At 47.8% G+C, this 19,320-nt stretch overlaps 1 protein-coding gene across 1 annotated transcript; it reads right to left on the reverse strand.

The window, feature by feature from the left end:
• Positions 1-803: 803 nt before the first annotated feature.
• Positions 804-19,042, reverse strand: LOC140690061 (P protein-like). Its single transcript, XM_072951581.1, has 7 exons — positions 18,977-19,042; positions 15,930-15,986; positions 14,726-14,850; positions 11,459-11,597; positions 6,170-6,302; positions 1,954-2,101; positions 804-1,017 (listed from the first exon to the last, which is right to left on the reverse strand). The coding sequence occupies exons 3-7, from the start codon at positions 14,815-14,817 to the stop codon at positions 804-806; spliced, it is 726 nt and encodes a 241-aa protein (XP_072807682.1). The 5' UTR covers positions 14,818-14,850; positions 15,930-15,986; positions 18,977-19,042.
• Positions 19,043-19,320: the final 278 nt, after the last annotated feature.

The following is a 19,320-nucleotide window of genomic DNA, read 5'->3' on the forward strand; positions in this document are numbered from 1 at the left end:
ATGAGGGCATGTTACATTTACAATTTATCTAAAGGGAAAAAACAGGAACAGGAATGCTACTTGCTCTAGTGGTGATGTTTTTTTTTCATTTGGAAATCAACTTCCTTCCAGCTCTGGTCATGGCGCCCGCCCATCTCAGTTTCCATTTCAGTCACATCTATTTGTTCCAACCTCCCTTTCCTTTTTAATCTTCCCTATCAGCACATCTTCTTTCTCTGCTTTATTTTCTCCGTGACCAATTAGGGAAAAGAAGCTGCATGTTGGAGAATTTAGCTTTAATGAACACTCACAAGTCGTAAGTATCAAAGGAGGTTGACCAGGCAGCCAGTGCAGACCCTACAGGAAATCACAGCGGACCCAAATGAGTGGCTCCCAGGACAACTTTTTAGAATAAAATGTAGAAACAAGACCTGCAGAGCACTTGCTTCAGATCGCCCTCAGTCCGTTCTGCTCCTCAGTGACTGAGTGGCCTTACGAAGCCACTACCCCCTGCAGGCCTCCATTTCCCTTTCTGTTATCAACACAGGATGAGCTGATGGAAACTTGGCGCATCTCCGAGCCCACAGCTTTCTCCCCATTTGTAACCGTGAGATACACTGACGACATCCATGCCAGACAGAGCTCCCCGAAACTCGGAAGTCAGTAGAGTAAATACATTCGTTGCAATTTCCTCCTGCATCTTCGAGTTACAAAGCTTTTCTCTTTGGGACCTATTCCTGTTGTTGAAGGTGGTCACTCTGTCCCCAGCCTGCAACTCAGGGCCTTCCTGTAGCCTGAGGATAACAGGTCCTGCTTCTCCAGCGTCACAGGGTAGAGGCAGGGCCTGGGCTGGGATGGAGCCGAGGATGCGAGGCAGGGCTTTGTCCTGGGCTGTGAGTCTGGACAGAGCGAGTCCCACACACTCGCCTGCGGCCTTCTCTCCCCACGATCAGAGCAGACTGCAGCCTCACTGGACGACCCTCGGGGTTGGTGCCGGTTCTGTGCCCAACTCCCATCCTCAGTCTGTTTGCTGGCTCTCTGGGAACACAGGGTTGGTTTCAGCAAACTGCAACAGCTCTTGCTTTTCCTGTTAGCGCTTCCAGACTGAGGACAGGTTGGAACTCAGCACCTCATCCAAGGAAGGATGGACGTCTTATTGCTAACGTTTACATCTCAATTTTGATTAAAAACAAATGCCTAGAAATGAATTGAATAGGACTTAGGTATTCTTTAGTAACTGAGCAGGACCCTGGGGGGCCTTCCAGGGACAGACCCCTCCCCCATGTCCTCTGCTGCAGCTCCTCCCTGATAACAGTATCTCCTGTATGTTTCCTGAGTGTTTCAGATGCTAAAAACCACCACCAAAGGGAAGCAATTAACTACTTGCTAATGGAGAGAATGTGGCCCCCAGACCTCCTGGTGCCGAGGGCACCATAGGGTTGACCGCCCTTTTACCTCACCATCACCCAATCAGAGAATTGTGCAGGAGCTGATCACCTACCCTAGGACGCCCCTCCCTCCCTGGCCTTTAAAAATGCTTTGCTGAAACCCTTTGAGGAGTTTGGGGGTTTTTCTGGGTATGAGCCATCCCGTCCTCCTTGATCGGCCCTGCAGTAAACCTTCCTCTGCTCCAAACTCTGATGTTTCGGCTTGTTTGGCCTCATGGGGCATCAGCCACAGGAACCTGACTTCAGTAACATTTTGAGCTCCCTGGAAATCACCTACTTAGAGAATATTTTGTTAGATTTATTTGTTATATTAATTGTTTTGGATTCTTGTTGTGCAACAAGTGTTAGGTGTGGAGGCGTGGTGGGCAGTACTTACCCTGACATCACACTTTCCCAGATGTATAACCCTGGGCAAACTGCTCAAATTCTCTAAGCCTCAGTTTTCTCATCCTTAAACTGGGGCTCCTGGTAAAGATGAGAACTGCTGCTAAACCAAGAGTGGTGTGAGCAGGGCCCAGTGTGGTACCTGTGGAAGCTGTGCAGCCTCCGGGCCAGCAAGCGCTCCAGTGCCAGCACCTTCTCCAGGAGCAAGCCTCGAACCGCGGTCTCCTCACGGCTGGCGGGGCTGATGCGCTGTGCGGTCAGGCGCCAGACGTGAATCTCGTGCTTCAGTTCTGTGGAATATTACTCAGTCGTAAAACAGGATGAAATATTGACATTGCAGTAGCACAGATGAACCTAGACATCATACTAAGTGAAGTAACTCAGATAGAGAAAGACAAATGCTAGGTGTCACTTACATGTGGAATTTGAAAAATAATACAACTAAATCTATGTGCAAAACAGAAACAGACTCAGAAAAAGAAAACAAATGTATGGTTACCATAGCGGGAGAAGGGAGGGATAAGTTAGGAGTACAAGATTAACAGATACAAAATACTTTATATAAAATAGATAAGAAATAAGGATATACTATATAACACAGGGAACTATATTCAATATCTTATAATAACCTATAGTGAAAATAATCTGAAATATATATATAACTGAATCACTTTGCTGTACACTTGAAACTAACAATATTGTAAATCAACTATACTGCAATGTAAAAAATTCTGTAACCATTAAAAGGATAATGAGAAACTACTATAAATGACTTTAGAATAATTATTTCAAAAACAGATAAAATGGACAAATTCCTTGAGACGTAAGCCACCAGTGATCACTCAAAAAGAAATGGATAACGTTAATAGCCCTATATCTATAAGGATTTTGAATGTGTAGTTAAAAACCTCTTTGGGGAGAGAGGGTGTAGCTCAAGTGGTAGAGCACATGCTTAGCATGCACAAGGTCCTGGGTTCAATCCCCAGTACCTCCTCTAAAAATAAATAAACCTAATTACCTCCTCCCAACAAAATAGAAAAAAAAATAATAAAAAAAATCACTTGGGAGGAAGGAGGGAAGAAAGGAAGAGACAGAAAGAGAGAGTAGAAAAAGTAGTAGCAATTTTACACCATTTCTTCCAAAAATTTCAAGAGAAGAATATATTTCTATACTCATCCTTTCAGGACAACAAAGACAAGACATTTCAAGAGAGGAAACTACAGATCAATATCCCTAATGTGCACATACAAAAGTTCTGTGCAAAACAGTAGCAAGAAGCAGATGAGCTGATATTTGGTGACCAGAGGGGCAGACTCTGGTGATTATTTGTGCTTTTCAAAAAAATAAACCAAAATCTCTCCCGTTCTTATCACTTAGCAGGCTGACTCATCCTGGACCCTGCCACTGGGGGCCTGGTGACAGTGGTGACGAGCTGCATCAATCAGTGGTGGCGTGGAACACGTGGTCATCTCTGCATGACGACCAGCAGCTCAGGGCTCTGAGAACTGCTGATGAGCAGGGTGCTGCCAGCCCACAATGGGCACGAGGCCACTGAGATTTCAGAGCTACTTTTTAACTGCAGGGTAACCAAGCCTATTCTAACACTCTGGATGCCACCAGACCTTTTGAAACCAAATCTCTGGGATAGGTTTGGAGTATGGATAGGGTTTGGAGTAGGGCTTGGGAATGTGTAGTTACATCAAGCATCCCCAAATTGGAGACCCCTATACCCAACAGTGGCCCAGAGTAATTTCCCTGCCTCTGCACTGCTCCCTCTGTGCTGACTTACAGCCTGTCTTGGCATTGCTGGAGGGTTTCAGCATAATCCAGGTCCCAACCATCCCCTCTCACATCACTCAAAGCTTTTCTCACCTCCTTACTCAGGAAGAGCAGAGGAGTCTACTATGCAGATTTGTTTTCTGTATATCCAAACTCATCTCAAGATAAGACTCTCCAGAAGAGCTTATTCACAGCACAGAATTCCCAGGGGTGGGCCTCGTCATCTGCATATATAACAAGTATTCCTGGGTCACTCTGATCACCAGGGAGGTTGGGGGAGGCTGGGGAGAGGTGCTGCTGTGCCCACACAAGCTTTAAGAGACAGATTAGCCAGTGCGATGGAGCAGTATTCCTAGCTCTCCATTCCTAGCTCTCCAAGTATTCAGTTATCTCACTTTATATATACTAATTGATGACAAAACATCTTGAACACCTCTAACTGGTTGCTGTGGGTTGAATTCTGTCTCTCCAAAATTCGTATGTTGAAGTCCTAGCCCCCAGGACCTCAGAATGTGACCTGATTTGAAAATGAGGTCATTGCAGATGTAGTTAGTTAAGAGGAAGTCTTTAGTATGGCCCCAAATCCAAAATGACTGGTGTCCTTATAAATGGGGGAAATGTGGACACGGACACACACATGAGCGAGTGCCATGTGAATAGGAATACGGTCATCTAGAAGCTAAGGAGAGAGGCCTGGAACACATCCTTCCTCACAGCCAACCAATCCATGACTTTGGATTTCCAGCCTCCAGAACTGTGAGAAAATAGGCCACCTATGGTGGCTTATTAAGACACATTAACATGTACGGAAATAAGCCATCTGTCGATTAAGCCACCCAGTCTGCGGTACTTTGTTACAGCAGCTAGCGCAAACTAATACACTGGGCAATGACAAAAGTGGATCAAGATATCTCACTGCAAGAACTATTATTTTAAACAAACACTGATTAAAGTTTTCTTCAAACAGAGAAATAATGGGACTATTTGAAGGTGTCCCCTCCACTATAAAGCTTAAGAAGATATAGGAGTATTTTTTCTCAAGAAATCCACGTAACCTGCTCTGTAGACCACTAGGATGAAGAATTATCAATGCTGTCAAGAAAACACATTCTTCCTAAATAAAGTAAACTATGCTACATGACAGGAAGCTTCCGTGGCCCTGCTGCTGAAAGGACTGTCTGTTCAGCCCCCAGCACCTGTGTCTGTGTCCCCCGTTCCCTCCAGCCCCCAGCACTGGGCTCACCCCCCACAGTTCGGGGCCTGTTTGGTGAGGCTATGCCCACTCTCCCCTCCCCTTGAGCAGCCATGCGCAGGAAGCTGCCGGCTTGTCTTGCAGCTTCATCTCCTTCACTCAGAGCTGGGCCAAGTGGCCACCAAGGAATTTCTTGTTGCCTGACTGCATGTAAAGAACCATTTTTAAATCCACAAGAACACTCCAGTTTTTTTGTGTGTGTGCAATCAATAAATGTTGCCTGAAAGAGAAATTTCTGCTTATCATCCCATTTCTTTGGTAGAGATGGATGACTAAATTCTGTTAAGAATAAGATTGTTTAACATAGATGACTCTTGAGAAACTAGAACAAAGAGAGTCAAATTCTGAATACAAAAGTCACCCAGGAAAGAAAGGCAGATCTGCCTTGTGTCGTCTCCATCTGATGAGCAGGAGGGCTGGTGGGAACACACAGATTCCCAGCTATTTACATGGAAATGAATAAAGATCAGGAACACTGAAGTCAGAGGTCAGAAGAGTAACACAGGATGAGGGAGGTGAACACACAACCTATAAGCTCTGTGAGGCCACCACGAACCACGTGAGGGAGAGGTTCCCACCCTCACCACTCCGCTCCTGGACCCCAGTGTGCCCTGTTACCTGGGCAACCTGTGCAGGACCCGGCTGAGCAGCGGCTGGCTGCTTCCCAAGTAACCTACTGCTTTTAATATATGCTGATCAGCAATGTTCTCAATAAAAAAAACATGTACTAAAACTTTTAAGTGAAGAAAATATAAAACCATGAGATGGCCACGAGCCCTCTCCCTCCTGGTCGCTGTCACACCAAAATGATCTCTCTTTTTTTTTTAATTGAAGTATAGTCAGTTACAATATGTCAATTTCCGGTGTCCAGCACAGTGTCACCAAAACGACCTTGATGAACACGGTGTTTTATCCCCTGTGCTGGACTGTGTTGCCATTTGTGTAATCACATTTGGACTCAAACCATGACATATTAGAACACTGTGGTCTGTCTACAAGCCACGCGGTTTGTTGTATGTACACGTGGGTTAACGTGTCATGACGTGCAAACTGAGCGGTGGCCACTGCTTCCCACACTGCACACTCTAGAACACCAGAGGGGCACAGCTCATGGGTTTAAAGCCCCTGAAAGCTCCCTGCATGCCAGAGGCAGACGGGGGCACACTGAGTGCACGGTGTCCCAGCGACCGACACTTTCCTGAGGTCGTATATGTGATTAACCTCCTGCCTTTTTGTGGCAACTCCCCCTGGAAAAGAAAATATATATATATATATGTACATTGTGGCAGTAAACTCTGAGGCTATGGGAGGAGGCACTTCCACTCACCAACAATCTCACTGGGCTCCTTGTTATAAAGCTTTTCGTTCCAGTAGAGGAGCCTGAGGAGCGGAAAGGAGGACGAGAGAACGAAGCAAATCCCAGCGAACATGTGTGCTGTGAATCCGGCGAAGTCCAGGCCCTAGAAACGGCAGAGGAGAAATGAAACCACAGATGGCCCCTCCCGAGGTGCGGGCATCAGGGGGCAGGGGTCCAGAGAGGGCTGAGCGCCAGGCCCGCCGCGTGGCAGGCTTCAGCTGGGGGGCTGTGTACCCAGCACGGAGCCCACTGAACAGCAGGCACTCTTCACCACGGTTTTTTGGGGGGGAGGGGTTGGAGGAAGGCAATTTGACTGATTGATTGATTTCTTAATGGTGTTACTGGGGATGGACCCCAGGACTTCGTGCAGGCTAGGCACACACGCTCTACCACTGCACTACACCCTTCCCCCCAGATAGTGTTTTGCTTTGTTTTTCAGTTTGGGTCACCTGAGGAATCTATTTTCACTTCTTTTTGGAGAAGTCCATTCTTTATTTTAATGGAGCGACTGGGGATTGAACCCGCCTCGTGCATGCTAAGCATGCGTGCCACCACTGAGCTATCTACCCTCCCCTTCACTGTGATTTTGAAAACATTCAGGATTTGTTTCTTTCATATTGAAAGGCCAATTCTTACCTGAATGACAGGCAACCTGAGGAAGAAACAACATCACACCTAATCCCAACCTCAGCCGGATCTACCTATCACCACCGGACTGACACGTCCCCCCACGATCCGGTGAAACAGGACGGAGGGGAACAAAACGTAAAACTACAAGGCGATATTCACCCATTTAAAGTAAATTGGGTTTTATAAATATTTCATTTCAGTCACTGCCATCAATCTGAAAGAGCACCCCATGCCCGGAGAGCACAGCCCTCCGCAGGTCACCCTGGGGCCATCGGGACTGAGGCCCCCTCAGGGTTTCCCGACTGGCCTTGGGGTCCCAGGCAGGTGCCTCCTCCCTTCCCTTACACCTCCTTGGCCTGCCTGTGAGCTACCTGCCTCGGTAAGCCGCTGAGGACATCTTTGTGGATGGATGAAGTCCCCACTGGGTTAATTTGTCAGGGAATAGGTCAGCAGTATCACTGGTCAGTTTTGTCCTTTCTTTCAATGTGTGCTTAAACCTTCCGCAAATATGGGTGGGTGCCCCTGAACCTCAAGCAGGACAGATAAGGCTGCTGTCCCCAGGAAACGGCCGTGAGATCCAACTTCTCACTGGTGAGAACTCCAGGTCTTTCCTATTGTGTTCATGGACTGCTGATGCCACAAAAGAGGGTCAGAGGGGCAATGACAAAACACCGGGGGACCCCCAGGCAGAAAGGACCATGGGGATGAGGCCAGTGTGGTCCAAAAGAACCTAGGCATTCTGGCTCTGCACTTGGGGACCTTTGGGGGACGCACATGAGGGTAGGGAGTGTAGGTCCCAGGGGACGTTAGTGATGACTTTGAGAGACCACGCCCAAGTCAACAGTTGGAAAGCCCACCTTCTATAGGACTGAGTTGGAAGGAGTGATTTAAATTATATTAATTGTTTTTATTAAAATGTGCTTATTTGGCTCCCTCAGTTCCAGAAAAGATCTGAAACCATTTATTATATTGCTAAAGATACAATATAACTTAGAAGCCATTATCAGTAAGCTGCGTCAAAATTTCGGCTTGCCAGTGTGCAATGACCTGAAGCTCTTAATCTCTCACAGCCACCTGCACATCCAGTGGCTGCCCTTGAAAACAGCATCTGAGTAACGGATGGAGCTCTGTGAGGGGACTCGTACACAGACAGCAGCGAGAGCTCCCAAAGGTGGGACTCACAGTGTGACCAGAGGCAAGTTCGTGTGCCTGATGCCCCATGAGGCCAATCGGAAAGATTGGAGTTTGGAGCAGAGAAAGGTTTATTGCAGGGCTGAGTGAGGAAGACGGGGTGGCTCATGCCCAAGAAAACCCCGAACTCCCTGAAGGACTCCTGGATTAGAGACACTGTGTCACCAAGAAGGGACCTGTTTTAAGTCCAGCCAGGAGGGCCACTGGAACAACGAATGCCCCATGTAGGGGAAAGTCCACCAGGACCCTGCCCGATATGCAAATGAGAGGCTACTGGAAGCAGGCCTGCCCCCAGTCCCAAAGGGGGCTTGGGGCTCCCAAACCAATGAAGGCCAAGAGGACCAAAGACTGACAGGCCCAGGACCCTCCCTGGCTCCCAAAGGACACTGGTCATTTCTCCGGAGGACTCTAGGGTTAGTAACCCCTGGCGTGGCAGGTAGGAAAGTGTTTTCTCACTAGATATGGAGGCCACCTACTCTGCGCAGACTGCTTTCCCTGGACCCTTGTCCTCCCAATCCTGTACAATAACGGGGATGTACAGAAGGCCCCACACCAACCAATTCACCACCCCTCTCCCCTTAGCTGCCTGCTAGAAAATTTTACCTCTGCACATGAGTCTCTGCTCATGCCTGTGTGCCCTGTCCCCTTGTTGGGAAGGGACTAAATTTCAGACAATAGTCCAATTCAGAGACCTTTAATGGGGACGGCACCCACCAAGAAAAATGCCTGCTCTTGACCATGGGAGCCTGCCTCAGTCCCAAGCCAAAGGAGGCCTCCCACCCACCCGAGAGAACCCCGCTGTCGGGGACACTGTGGTCCCTGGCAGAGCTTCTATTGTCAGGCTCCCTTTAGAAATGAAACTGAGACAGGAGGGAAGGGGCCAGGGCACAGCCATTCAAGAAACAGCAGCAATTAACACCAAAATGGTGGACAATTCAACTCCCAGTCGGCCTTCTGAGTGAGACAGACTGCACTCTGTGGAGTGTGTATCTCTCTAAATAAATTTGTTTTCACTTAAAAAAAAAACTGAAATTTTAAACCATATTTTCTTCAAATGTGGTTTTCTGTCCCCCTCTCTCCTTCAGGGACTAGCTCTACAGATACATTAGGCCACCTGAAGTTTTCCCCTTAGCTCATTAATGCTTTTTGTTACTTATTATCTTTTCACTGTTTTATTTTGGATCCATGTTTGCCAGCTCACTAATCTTTTCTTCTGCAATTCCCAATGTGCTGTTAATCCTAACAGGAGATTTTTATCTCAAACAATATAATTTTTATTTCTGGAAGTTTTATTTAGGCATTTTTTTATACCTTTCCTGTTTCTGCTTAACTTAATGAACATCTCAAATACAGTTTTAAAAACAGCTTTAATGCCCTTGTTTATTACAGATTCTAACACCTAGATCTATTCTGGCTTGACTTCAAATGGTTCATATTCACCTTGTGATGGGTCAAATTTTCTTGCTTGTTTGTGTGCCTGGTAATCTTCGATTAGATACCACACATTATGAATTTTACGCTGTGTGTTGTCGAATATTTTTGTGTTGCTATAAGTATTCTTTAGGTTTGTTCTTGGATGCAGTTAGACCACTTAGAAACAAGCTGATTATTCTGGGTCTTTAAGATTTATTAGGTGGGACCAAGGCATTGTTCAGTCTAGACATAATTACTCGCCAACGCCAGGTAAGACCCTTCAGAGCACTCTAGCCGAGGCCTCAGGAATCAGAGGTTTCCAGGCCTCCTGGCAGGAACAGACACTGCTCCCGGCCCTGTGTGTACCAAGCTCTATTCCTTCTAATCATTTTGGGTTGTTCTTTCCCTGGGCACAGGTCGTCTACCTCTGCAAATCTTCTGGGCTTCTCTCTCTGTGCAGTTCTCTCCTCTCTGGGGCTCTGTCTTTCAAATTCTAGTCGCCCTGGTGTCTCCAGACTCAGTTTTAGCCCCTCAATTCAGGGAGCCTGGGGGGACTCCCACGGGTTCCCTCTCCCTGCACTGCATCCTGGAAGATCTCTCAGGTAACTGAGCTGGAGCAATCACAGGCTCACCTATGCTTTGTCTCCCATTTCTCAGGGATCACTATCCTTTTTGCCTGATATCCAGTATCTTGATTACCATTGTCTGAATCTGATTTGTTTTGTTTTTAGGATTTTGGTTTATTTATCTTTTTGGATGTCTCAAGCAGGAGGGTAAGTCTGGTCCCTCTTACTCCATCTTGGTCAGAGCAGAAATTATCTTTTTTAATCCATGCATGTTCACATGCAAACATTCTTGGAGACTATACGCAGCAAAATATTAAGCGGATTTATCTCTGGGGGGGTTATCACAATTTTTTATTTGTGTGCGTGTTATTTCTATTTTCTAAAAATAAATGGATTACTGTAGAATAAAAATAATACAACAGCATTTTTCTCTAAAAATAGTTCTCTCCCACGTGGATGCAGCCAATCCTGGGTGATGGGTGCCCCTAAGACAGAGCACAGAGCTCTGCTACCTTCTGATACGCCACAGGGTGACGTGACTGCAAGCACCCACTCTCCCACTGAGCTTCGCTCTCCCCCCAAGACTGGCGAGGTGCTGCAGGCAGTTTCTCAGAGCAACCAGTATCAAAGGTTAGCCAAAATATCTGAGTTATACTTTGAATCTCTAGAACATGTTGGGCCCACAAAATGACCATTGACACCTTAGGCCCATGAACTCTCAAAGGCTCACATATTTTTATGAAAGACAGCATGTACATATAAAAACATACTGACACACTGCACGGACACACACGCATAAACGTCTCATCTACAATAAATGACTCCAATTCAGAAGCATTTTTACTGATACTTCAGAGAAGAGAGACTGAAAAAACTCATGTCCAAAGAACAGCAAATGAAAATTAGTTATATAATTTAATTTTAACTCTATGATGTGTAAAATACCATTTTGCACTCTTTCTTTAATACTTTTTATTTTAGTGGACAAAGAAATTATATATTAATGTTTATAAGCGCTTTCCAAAAAAATCCCTAAAAATCCCTTCATTTTCTGACCCTGTAAAAAAAAGCTTAAGTTCTTCATCAGTGAATTTATCCACCTCAGTTGAAAAGTGAGGTCATTTTATTCTTACTATTAGTTGGAAGAAACCTCAGTTCCCACTTGGAGACTATAGTATAATATAATATACTATGTTTAATATAATGTCATCTACTATGTTTAATATAATATACTAAATAGATCATGTTATTCAATCATTTTCTTAAATAGTTATCAGAATGGCAATGAAATCAATTAGGACCACTTCCCTGCACATTGCAGCTCAGTCACTTGAACTCCCACGCTCCAGGTGACTGGAGCACTCTAAAGAGGTGACATCCACACTGGGGAGGATGTTACTAACTGTGCAAGTAAGTTGGAGTCTGCATTTATTGGAAGCCACACCATTATGATACATACCATCTTCCTCAGCTCCTGGTTGGAAACAGTAATGACATCTGGCGGGTCCCCATTGGCGGTAGCAGCCCCTCCAATGTTCGTGAAGATCACTTCTGCAATCAGGACTTGTCTTGGATCAAGGTTGAGCACCTCACACAATCTGTCGTGAGTTGTAGGGGAAGAAAACAGTCCCACTATTCACATTGTGGAAGGCCCATGTGCGAACTAAAGATTTTTAAAGCACTTGCTTGTACAAGGGCAGGGTGTGCATGCGTGCACACACACACACACCCCCTCCGGTGAGAAGGGCAATGCTGAGGGATAAACTGACAAGAATGCTAGAGAGTTACGGGATACAGCAGACTCTCCGAATTACATTTCTCAGAAAGTTAACCTGCAACCCATCTGAGCCATCCAGGTGAAGATGTCCTCCTGCCCCACCCTGCACAGGCCTGGAGGGAGCACTTGGGGTGCAGGTCCTCAGTGCAGGGCAGGCACGAGCACAGGTGGACTCGCACTGGCCACCGGCCCCCTGCAAGTCAGGGTGGAGACAGAGCAGAAGGCACCACTGCCCAGTGGCTCACACCACGCCTGCCAGCCTAGTGACTTACCCACCTTCCCTTCTAAATGCTGAGGCCCTGAGCTGTCCCCTGGCCCCTTCCCTTTAACTACTGCCTGTAGACTTCTTCCTTAAGCAGCACACACTTTACAGCAGAGGCTCTCCACCTGGCTACAAGCTAGGTTTGTCTGGGAACCCTGAACCTGGGGCCCAAGCTCAAGACAGACCAATCCCTGGGGGCGGGGCGGGGCAGCAGCATTTACAGCTCCCCAGGGGGTGTCCAGTGAGCACACAGTTGAGTAAAGAAAGTTTAGGAAATGAGACAGGAGGGAAGGGGGCAGGGCAAGCCATTACAAGAATGACACAGCCATTAGCACCAAGATGGTGGAAGGTCCAACTCCCAGAAGACCTTGAGCTTCAATGCACACTCACTGTAACCCAATAGCTCCTCAATGTCTCTCCCACTGGTGCCAGGACCGTTTTAAAGGCTGATCATAAAAGATCAAAAAGTGGATGATGGCTCAGGTCCTGGGAATCCCAGCTTCTTCCCCAAAGTAATTGGAATAATCCTGCCACTTGTTAGCATATGAAGTTACTGAGCCCATAAAAACTAACAACCCGGCACTCTGTGGCCTTTCTCTAGCCTTCTGGGACAGCCCGCACTCTGTCTGTGGAGTGTGTATCCCTCTGAATGAATCTACTTTTACTCTACTGTGGCTTTCACTTGAATTCTTTCTGGCATAAAGTCAAGGACCCACACTTGGTGGGGCACACCCCAGGGACTCACCCGAGACCTGAGACACAGCCATCCTCTTGCCCCTCATTTTTCCTGTATCAGAAACACATCAGGGTGTCTCCTGCACCAGCGCATCACAGCGCCCACTTCCATGCAGAAACTGGGCCCTGGGTCTCAATCTCAGGGGCAGGGGGCCCTGCTGCACTCAAGGGTCCTTCCCACCATCTCCACGCTCAGAGCACAGCCAGCAGCTCGCCTGAGGGGGACCAGCCTACAGAGCAGAGTGAGAGCTGAGAAGGGAGAGGTGTACGGGGACCAGGGACATGAGTCCAGAAAGAAAGGATCAGACTCTGAGCAGCAGCAGCAGCGGCTCTCAGCTGAGGAGGCCTCAGGAGTTGCTTCTAGTAAGAAAAGGACTAGTGTGTGTCCACCAACAATGCAGGACCTAGCTGTCTAACCGTAAAGTCTACATCGCTCAGGCTAGACGAGACAGCTTAAAGAGTCATGAAGAATACGGTGGTATAAACAGTGAGCCCGAGGCACACTAACTCCTCAGTCTTGAAAGATGTAATTTTTAGACTAATAAATGGAATTGCCACTCTCATATAAAATCACAAAGCCCGTTCCTGGAACAGAGAGGATGCAAACAGACCCCAGCAAGGCAGAGACGACCCTGGGCTGTCCAGGCTGCACAAGGACGCTGGGAGTGTGGGTCACACCGTCAGAGAGTGGAGCGACACGCTGGGGTCTGGTGCATCGTGTGTGGCTGTCACACCAGCGTCAGCAGCAGACGCCCCTAGTTGGAGGGGGTGGGTGTGGACGGCCTCTTGTCCCCTGAGGGATCCTAGGTGCAGAGCTGGGCGTAGCATGTGCTGCAGTTTACAGCACCCTCCATCCCGCATTTACTCTCAGAAGAACCCTGGGTACTGGGAGGTGCCACATCCCCTGTGCAGGGAGGCTGAGTCCAGCATCCCTCACCCCAAATTCATGCCTGCATATGGACCAGGATAATGTGGCCAAGCTTGCTGAAGCCCGGGCATCAGACAGACTCCGGACACCGCAGGCCACATCCCAGGGTGCTGCTCGCTCCACGCTTCCTCCTCCTCTCCCCACCTCACACTCCAGCCCACTCCTGCTCAGAGGGTCACCACTCCTCCAGCACCAGAGGCGTGGCCCAGAATGAGCCCGGAGCCCTGGAGGCAGCCCCTTTGCTGGTGACATTCACATGCGCAGGGGAATCTCCTGTCTGGCAGAATCCTCAGAACACGAGTTTGGATTAACCCCGTTGATGGTACAACCCAGATCAGTGCAGCTGAAGAGACCTGTCTAAAGGCCCTCACTACCTGGCTTCGCAGAAAACCACCGGGCGTGTCCCCGGCGTCCCCTCAGTTTCCCCAGGACCAGCCAGCACCAGCACATGATGGGTCTAAGGAAGGGAAGACCATGTGTGATAAGCTGGGAACCATCCTTAAAATAACAAACATGAAGTGTAGATACAGGTGTCCACGGCCTTGGAGGGGCCCCACAATGACCGGGCCGGAGCCCAAGCCCCAGGAGGCTCCAGGCAGTCGGCCTCCTGTGCTCGGTGAACGTCAAATGAGTAACTGGGTGGAATTAGAAGCAGCAAAATGGAATGAAATGGAATTTTCCTTTCCCAAAGTTACCTGGCAAGGCCTTGGCAGGCCAGGTCCTGGGAGCCTCCAGTGAGGAGCCTGCCAGAGCAGGACAGCGGCCCCACCTCCCACCTTCCGGCTGAGCGCCCCACGGAGCACGTGGGCTAGACCTCCTGGTCCCTGACGGTCTGTCCCGCAGGACACGGAGGCCCGTGTCTGCGGACTCCTGCAGGCATTTCTGCTGCCACCACTGCTGCTGTCACAGCCATGCAGGCAGAGCCACGGTCCCAGCGGGCGTGCAGGCTGGCCTGGGCACACGGGCAGAGGGCAAGGTCAGGAGCCCACACACGCCTGACGCCCACGGCGGCCCCTCCGCATACCTTATGGTCACGGGAGTGAAGAGGAGGGCAGTGGTGACGTTGTCCAGGAAGGCAGAAAGCACGGCGGCGATGAGACACAGCATGATGATCATGGCCCACACCCGGCCCCGGGACAGTCGTTACGCCTGGGACACAAAAAAGAACAAGCCAGGATCAGCGGGGCCAAAGAACTGATGTGACTTTTCATTAGGGTCTCTAAGAACTAGGGGTCTAAATAAACATCACACGGTGCAATTAGAACTTAGACCCACGGACGCAGTGGGGCAGGGACGGCTGGACTTGGACGTTCTAAATCCAGCCTGGCCTGCATTCCTTCCGTCCGATTCTCCTTCACGCCACCCCATGATGGTCCAGTTGCCACAGGGAGGTGGCCCACCTCCGCTATATCCTCCAGTCTTTCACACACTCCTTCTGGCTGGACAGCCTGGGCTGTGACGTTGGAGCCACCTGACCCTAGAGTCTGCTGATCTTTGGCGATCTGGGGGGTACTTTTAGTACCAAGGCATTGGGAGGAGGAGGCCAGGTAGCTCTGGCAAGGTGCAAGATGGTTCACAAAGACGGCAAAAATCACAGCACGGTTCTGTCATTCAGAGTTTGCAAAGCGCTTTGTTGAGGACATAATTTTTTAAAAGAACTTTTCAGTTCCAAAAAAACAAAAATTCAAGCCCAGAATTAGCCTTTGCATTAGCAAAGCTCTCCTCCTGCCAACCCTGAGAGACAGGACCAGGACAGAGTCTGACAGTCGCAACTTGCTGGTGGGTTTCCCAGGGTTCCAGTGACAAAAGTGAATGTTTACAGGTTCAAAGTTTAGAAAGCAGTCATTGAAACGATTTCACCAAAAAGCAAAGTAATCAGAAGCTGATGCCTTGAAATCTTTAGATGCTCAGAGAGCAAAACAGTTTTAGTGCATAGCTCTCAACCTGCCAACTTAAAGAATGTCGGACACTCAGCTGGAGCCGACTTCTCCCTGGTCCCCTTCCTCCGGGACTGCTGAGAAGCTGAAAGCACTGCTCAGAGCCACCCGACACAGGATGGCAACTCTACCCAGACTTGCAGCAGTGATTTTGAAAAAGAAGATAGAATTTTTAAACACTTTCTTTAAATAGCAGTTTTCTTCACTACATATGTACCAGTAGAAAAATAAACACGTAAGAAATACGTCAACCGAGTCATACATAACCATTAAGTGCTACATCAAACCTACCTTTACAGCGCAGTAATCAAAAAATCCAGTTTCTGAAAATATGGCTACTAAGATCATCTGTGGGGGAAAAGAAGAAAAAAAGAGGCAAGGAGAATGTTTCAGCAGAGTAGCATCCTGAAACGACACCAGAGGGGTCACTTACAAATCTGAGCTCTGGCTTCCTGAAAGCTGCCCCCTCATCAAGCCTCTCGCTCTCCTGCTGAGGGCGGTCCGCTGACTAAATCGCTGAGTGGAGGCCCCGAGCCCCTTGCTCACGGGCTTGCACTTGTATATTTGTCCAGGGGCATGTGCCCAAGGTACATTATCATTCCACCCGATCTTCACAGCGAACATCGGTGTTATTATTACTCTCTGTCTCATAGACCAGGAAACCAATGAGCAGAGATGGGAGGTGACCCACAGTCACAAAGCTAGAAGCAGGGAAGGAAGTGGGCCAGCATGTGGCCTTCTGCACCTAAATGTCCACACAAGCAACAATTAAACATTTTAATGGGGAAGAGCGTATAGCTCAGCGGTAGAGTGCCTGCTTGGCATGCAAGGTCCTGGGTTCAATCCCCAGGACCTCCATTAAAATAAGCAAGTAAATAAATAAACTAATTACCTCCCCTCCAAAACAAAAACAAAAACAAAAAATGAATAAATAAATTAAAGATTTTTAAAAAACATTTTAAGACTTTTATACTGGGTTAAATTTTGTTTCCTAAAATAATGTAACAGATTTTTGTCACTGATTTGATTAACACACGCAAGTAAGAGTAGTTACACTGAAATGATTATTCCCTGGGTTGTGTACGGACCCGGGGGCTTACTGGCGTGCATGTTTCTAGTGATGACATTGAGTTGGTGAGAATAACCATCACAGTCAGTAACAAAAAGGAACGTCCCATTTATTCTAAGTCTAATCAACCAGACACCTCAACCAGCCTGAACTTTCTGGAAGATTGTCTATTCCACCCCCTTAGATGGTGATGCACCGTGTGTTGAACTTGCAGTGAGAAGATGCAGGTTCAAATGCCAAGCCTGCCCCTCAGGAGACGTTTAACCTTCAGCAAAAAAATGTGTTTAATTCTCTGCACTTTAGTTTTCTCGCCTCACCTCTGAATGTCTGTTCCTTATAAGATGGTTGTGAAAATTCAACAGAATTATGTAAATTAAAGTACTTAGAAAATAGTGGGCCCAGTACTGTCTTTCAAAGAAACCATGCAAAACAGAACACGTCCCAAAATTAATTTAGCCCAGTACCAACACCTGCGTTGTCTAAAGTGACCACCACATTCGTCCTAACCCAAATGGCCACGTGGATGGGCAGGTCCTGCATGGTCTTCCACTGTCGTGAGGAAGCTGTTCCCCACGACTGCTGCCAGAACCCCCAAGAGAGCCTGGAACTCAGGGCCTGGGCAAGTGGCCCCATGGGTGACGGACTGGCATGAAATAGGATGGAAACGGAAGGGCCTGGCTTTATAGGCTGTCTTTGCACCCGAAGTCCTAGCATCATAGAACCTTACTAAGCTGATTCCAATTGAAAAAAATTAAACCACTCACATGTTGAAATCCTAAGCCCCCAGCAGCTCCAAGTGTGGTGACTACATCAAGGGGGTAATTAAATTAAAATGAGGCCCTCGTCCAGTATGACTGGTGTCCTTATAAGAAGAAGACAGAAGCCTCAGAAGAAACCAGCCCTGCTGGCACCCTGACCCTGGACCTCTAGCCTCCAGAACTGGGAGGAAACGCATGTCTGCTGTCTGAGGCACCCAGTCTGTGGTACTGCGTTACGGCACCCCAGTAAACTAACGCCAATCGTTGAAGTTTAAAAAAAAAAAAACCTCATTTTATAGAACATCTGATACGCCTTCCTCCTTCCTCCCATATGCCCAAACCCCACAGCCTTTTCGGGACCCAACACAACTGTTAGCTCCTCTGTAGAAGCCTAAGTTCAGAGCATCGACCTGCCTCCCACACTACACCCACAGGGGAGGCAGCCAGTCTGGGTCCCACTGAAGCCTGGAGCAGCAGGCCCCCCACAGTGCCGGGGTGGGGAGACTGTTAGCAGGGAAATGAGGGTACATGACGACCTCCTTCACACAGGGTGAGTCCTCGAGCCCAGAGAGGGAAGACCCTCCTTCAGATCACGGAGCTGTGGGGTCTGTTCAAGAATGCATGAGCTGGGGGGTGGGTACGGGGTACAGCTCCGTGGTAGAGTGCATGCCTAGCAGGCATGAGGTCCTGGGTTCAATCCCCCGTATCGTCATTAAAAAAATAATAATAATAAATAAACCTGATTACCCTCCCAACCAAGAAAAAAAATAAACAACATATGAGCCATTCCCACTGCTGTTCAGACCCTTGTCAAACTCCACGTACTCAAAGTTGAATCTATTTATGATTCATGTTCCACACTCGCCCACTAGTGTGTCTTAAAGTTCCCTTCCTACAGGTGGATTTGATGACACCTCACAGCACACAGGACACAATGGCCCCTTGACAATGATAAATTAGGGATGACTTTTTTATTTCTTCCTTTATCCATATAATTAAAGGTACTTTTCCAATCACTGAAAACCTTGTATGGTTCATTTGCTTAGGACATCCCATTTTAAATTTTAAGGACAGTAACTCGAAACTTTGCTTAATTTGCTAAATGACCATGATTTCACTATCAGACAGGCTTTAGACTAAAATTTTCCAGCTAACTCACCAGAGCACTAATCATTCCACTCCTCCGCAGGAGAAATTAGCTAGACCGCACAAACACTTCTCAGTCAAGCCCTAACTGTCAAGTGGCACGGTGTCTTTAAGAATTAGTTGCAGAAGAGGGGGAGGGCATAGCTCAGTGGTAACAGCACGGGCTTAGCACGCACGAGGTCCTGGGTTCAATCCCTCCCCAGTGCCTCCACTAAAATAAGTAAGTAAATAAATAAACCTAATTACCTCCCCCCAAACAAACAAACAAAACAACAACAACAAGGAATTAGCTGCAGCAGCAGCAAAAGAGAAGTCGTAGGTTGCCGCAGGCTTGGAGCCCTGTCCCGCTGGGAGGCTGCCATTACCATTCCAAACAGCAGAGCCAGGGTCTCGAAATGAATCCACTCCACCACATGGGTCAGGCCAGGCCTCTGCAATCAAAGCACAAACTCGCCAGTTAGTCCCGGACATCAGCCTCCCGGTGATAAGCTTCAGACACGCACAGCCTTTTACATCAAACCCACTCGTTGGGCCAGAGTCAAAAATCACACCATCCACTTGCTTTTGAAGTCAGATTATGTCATCAATGAAAAATACTCATAATGAAAACATTATAATGTCAAACCTATGCACTTAGTACTAAGAAAAGCAGATTTCTTAAACCTGGCCCCTGTCCCTGCAGGGAAGGCCGGGTCATGGGGAACTGGGA

This window comes from Vicugna pacos, chromosome 28 (assembly GCF_048564905.1).
Source record: "Vicugna pacos chromosome 28, VicPac4, whole genome shotgun sequence".
In the NCBI taxonomy this organism is placed as follows: Eukaryota; Metazoa; Chordata; class Mammalia; order Artiodactyla; family Camelidae; genus Vicugna; species Vicugna pacos.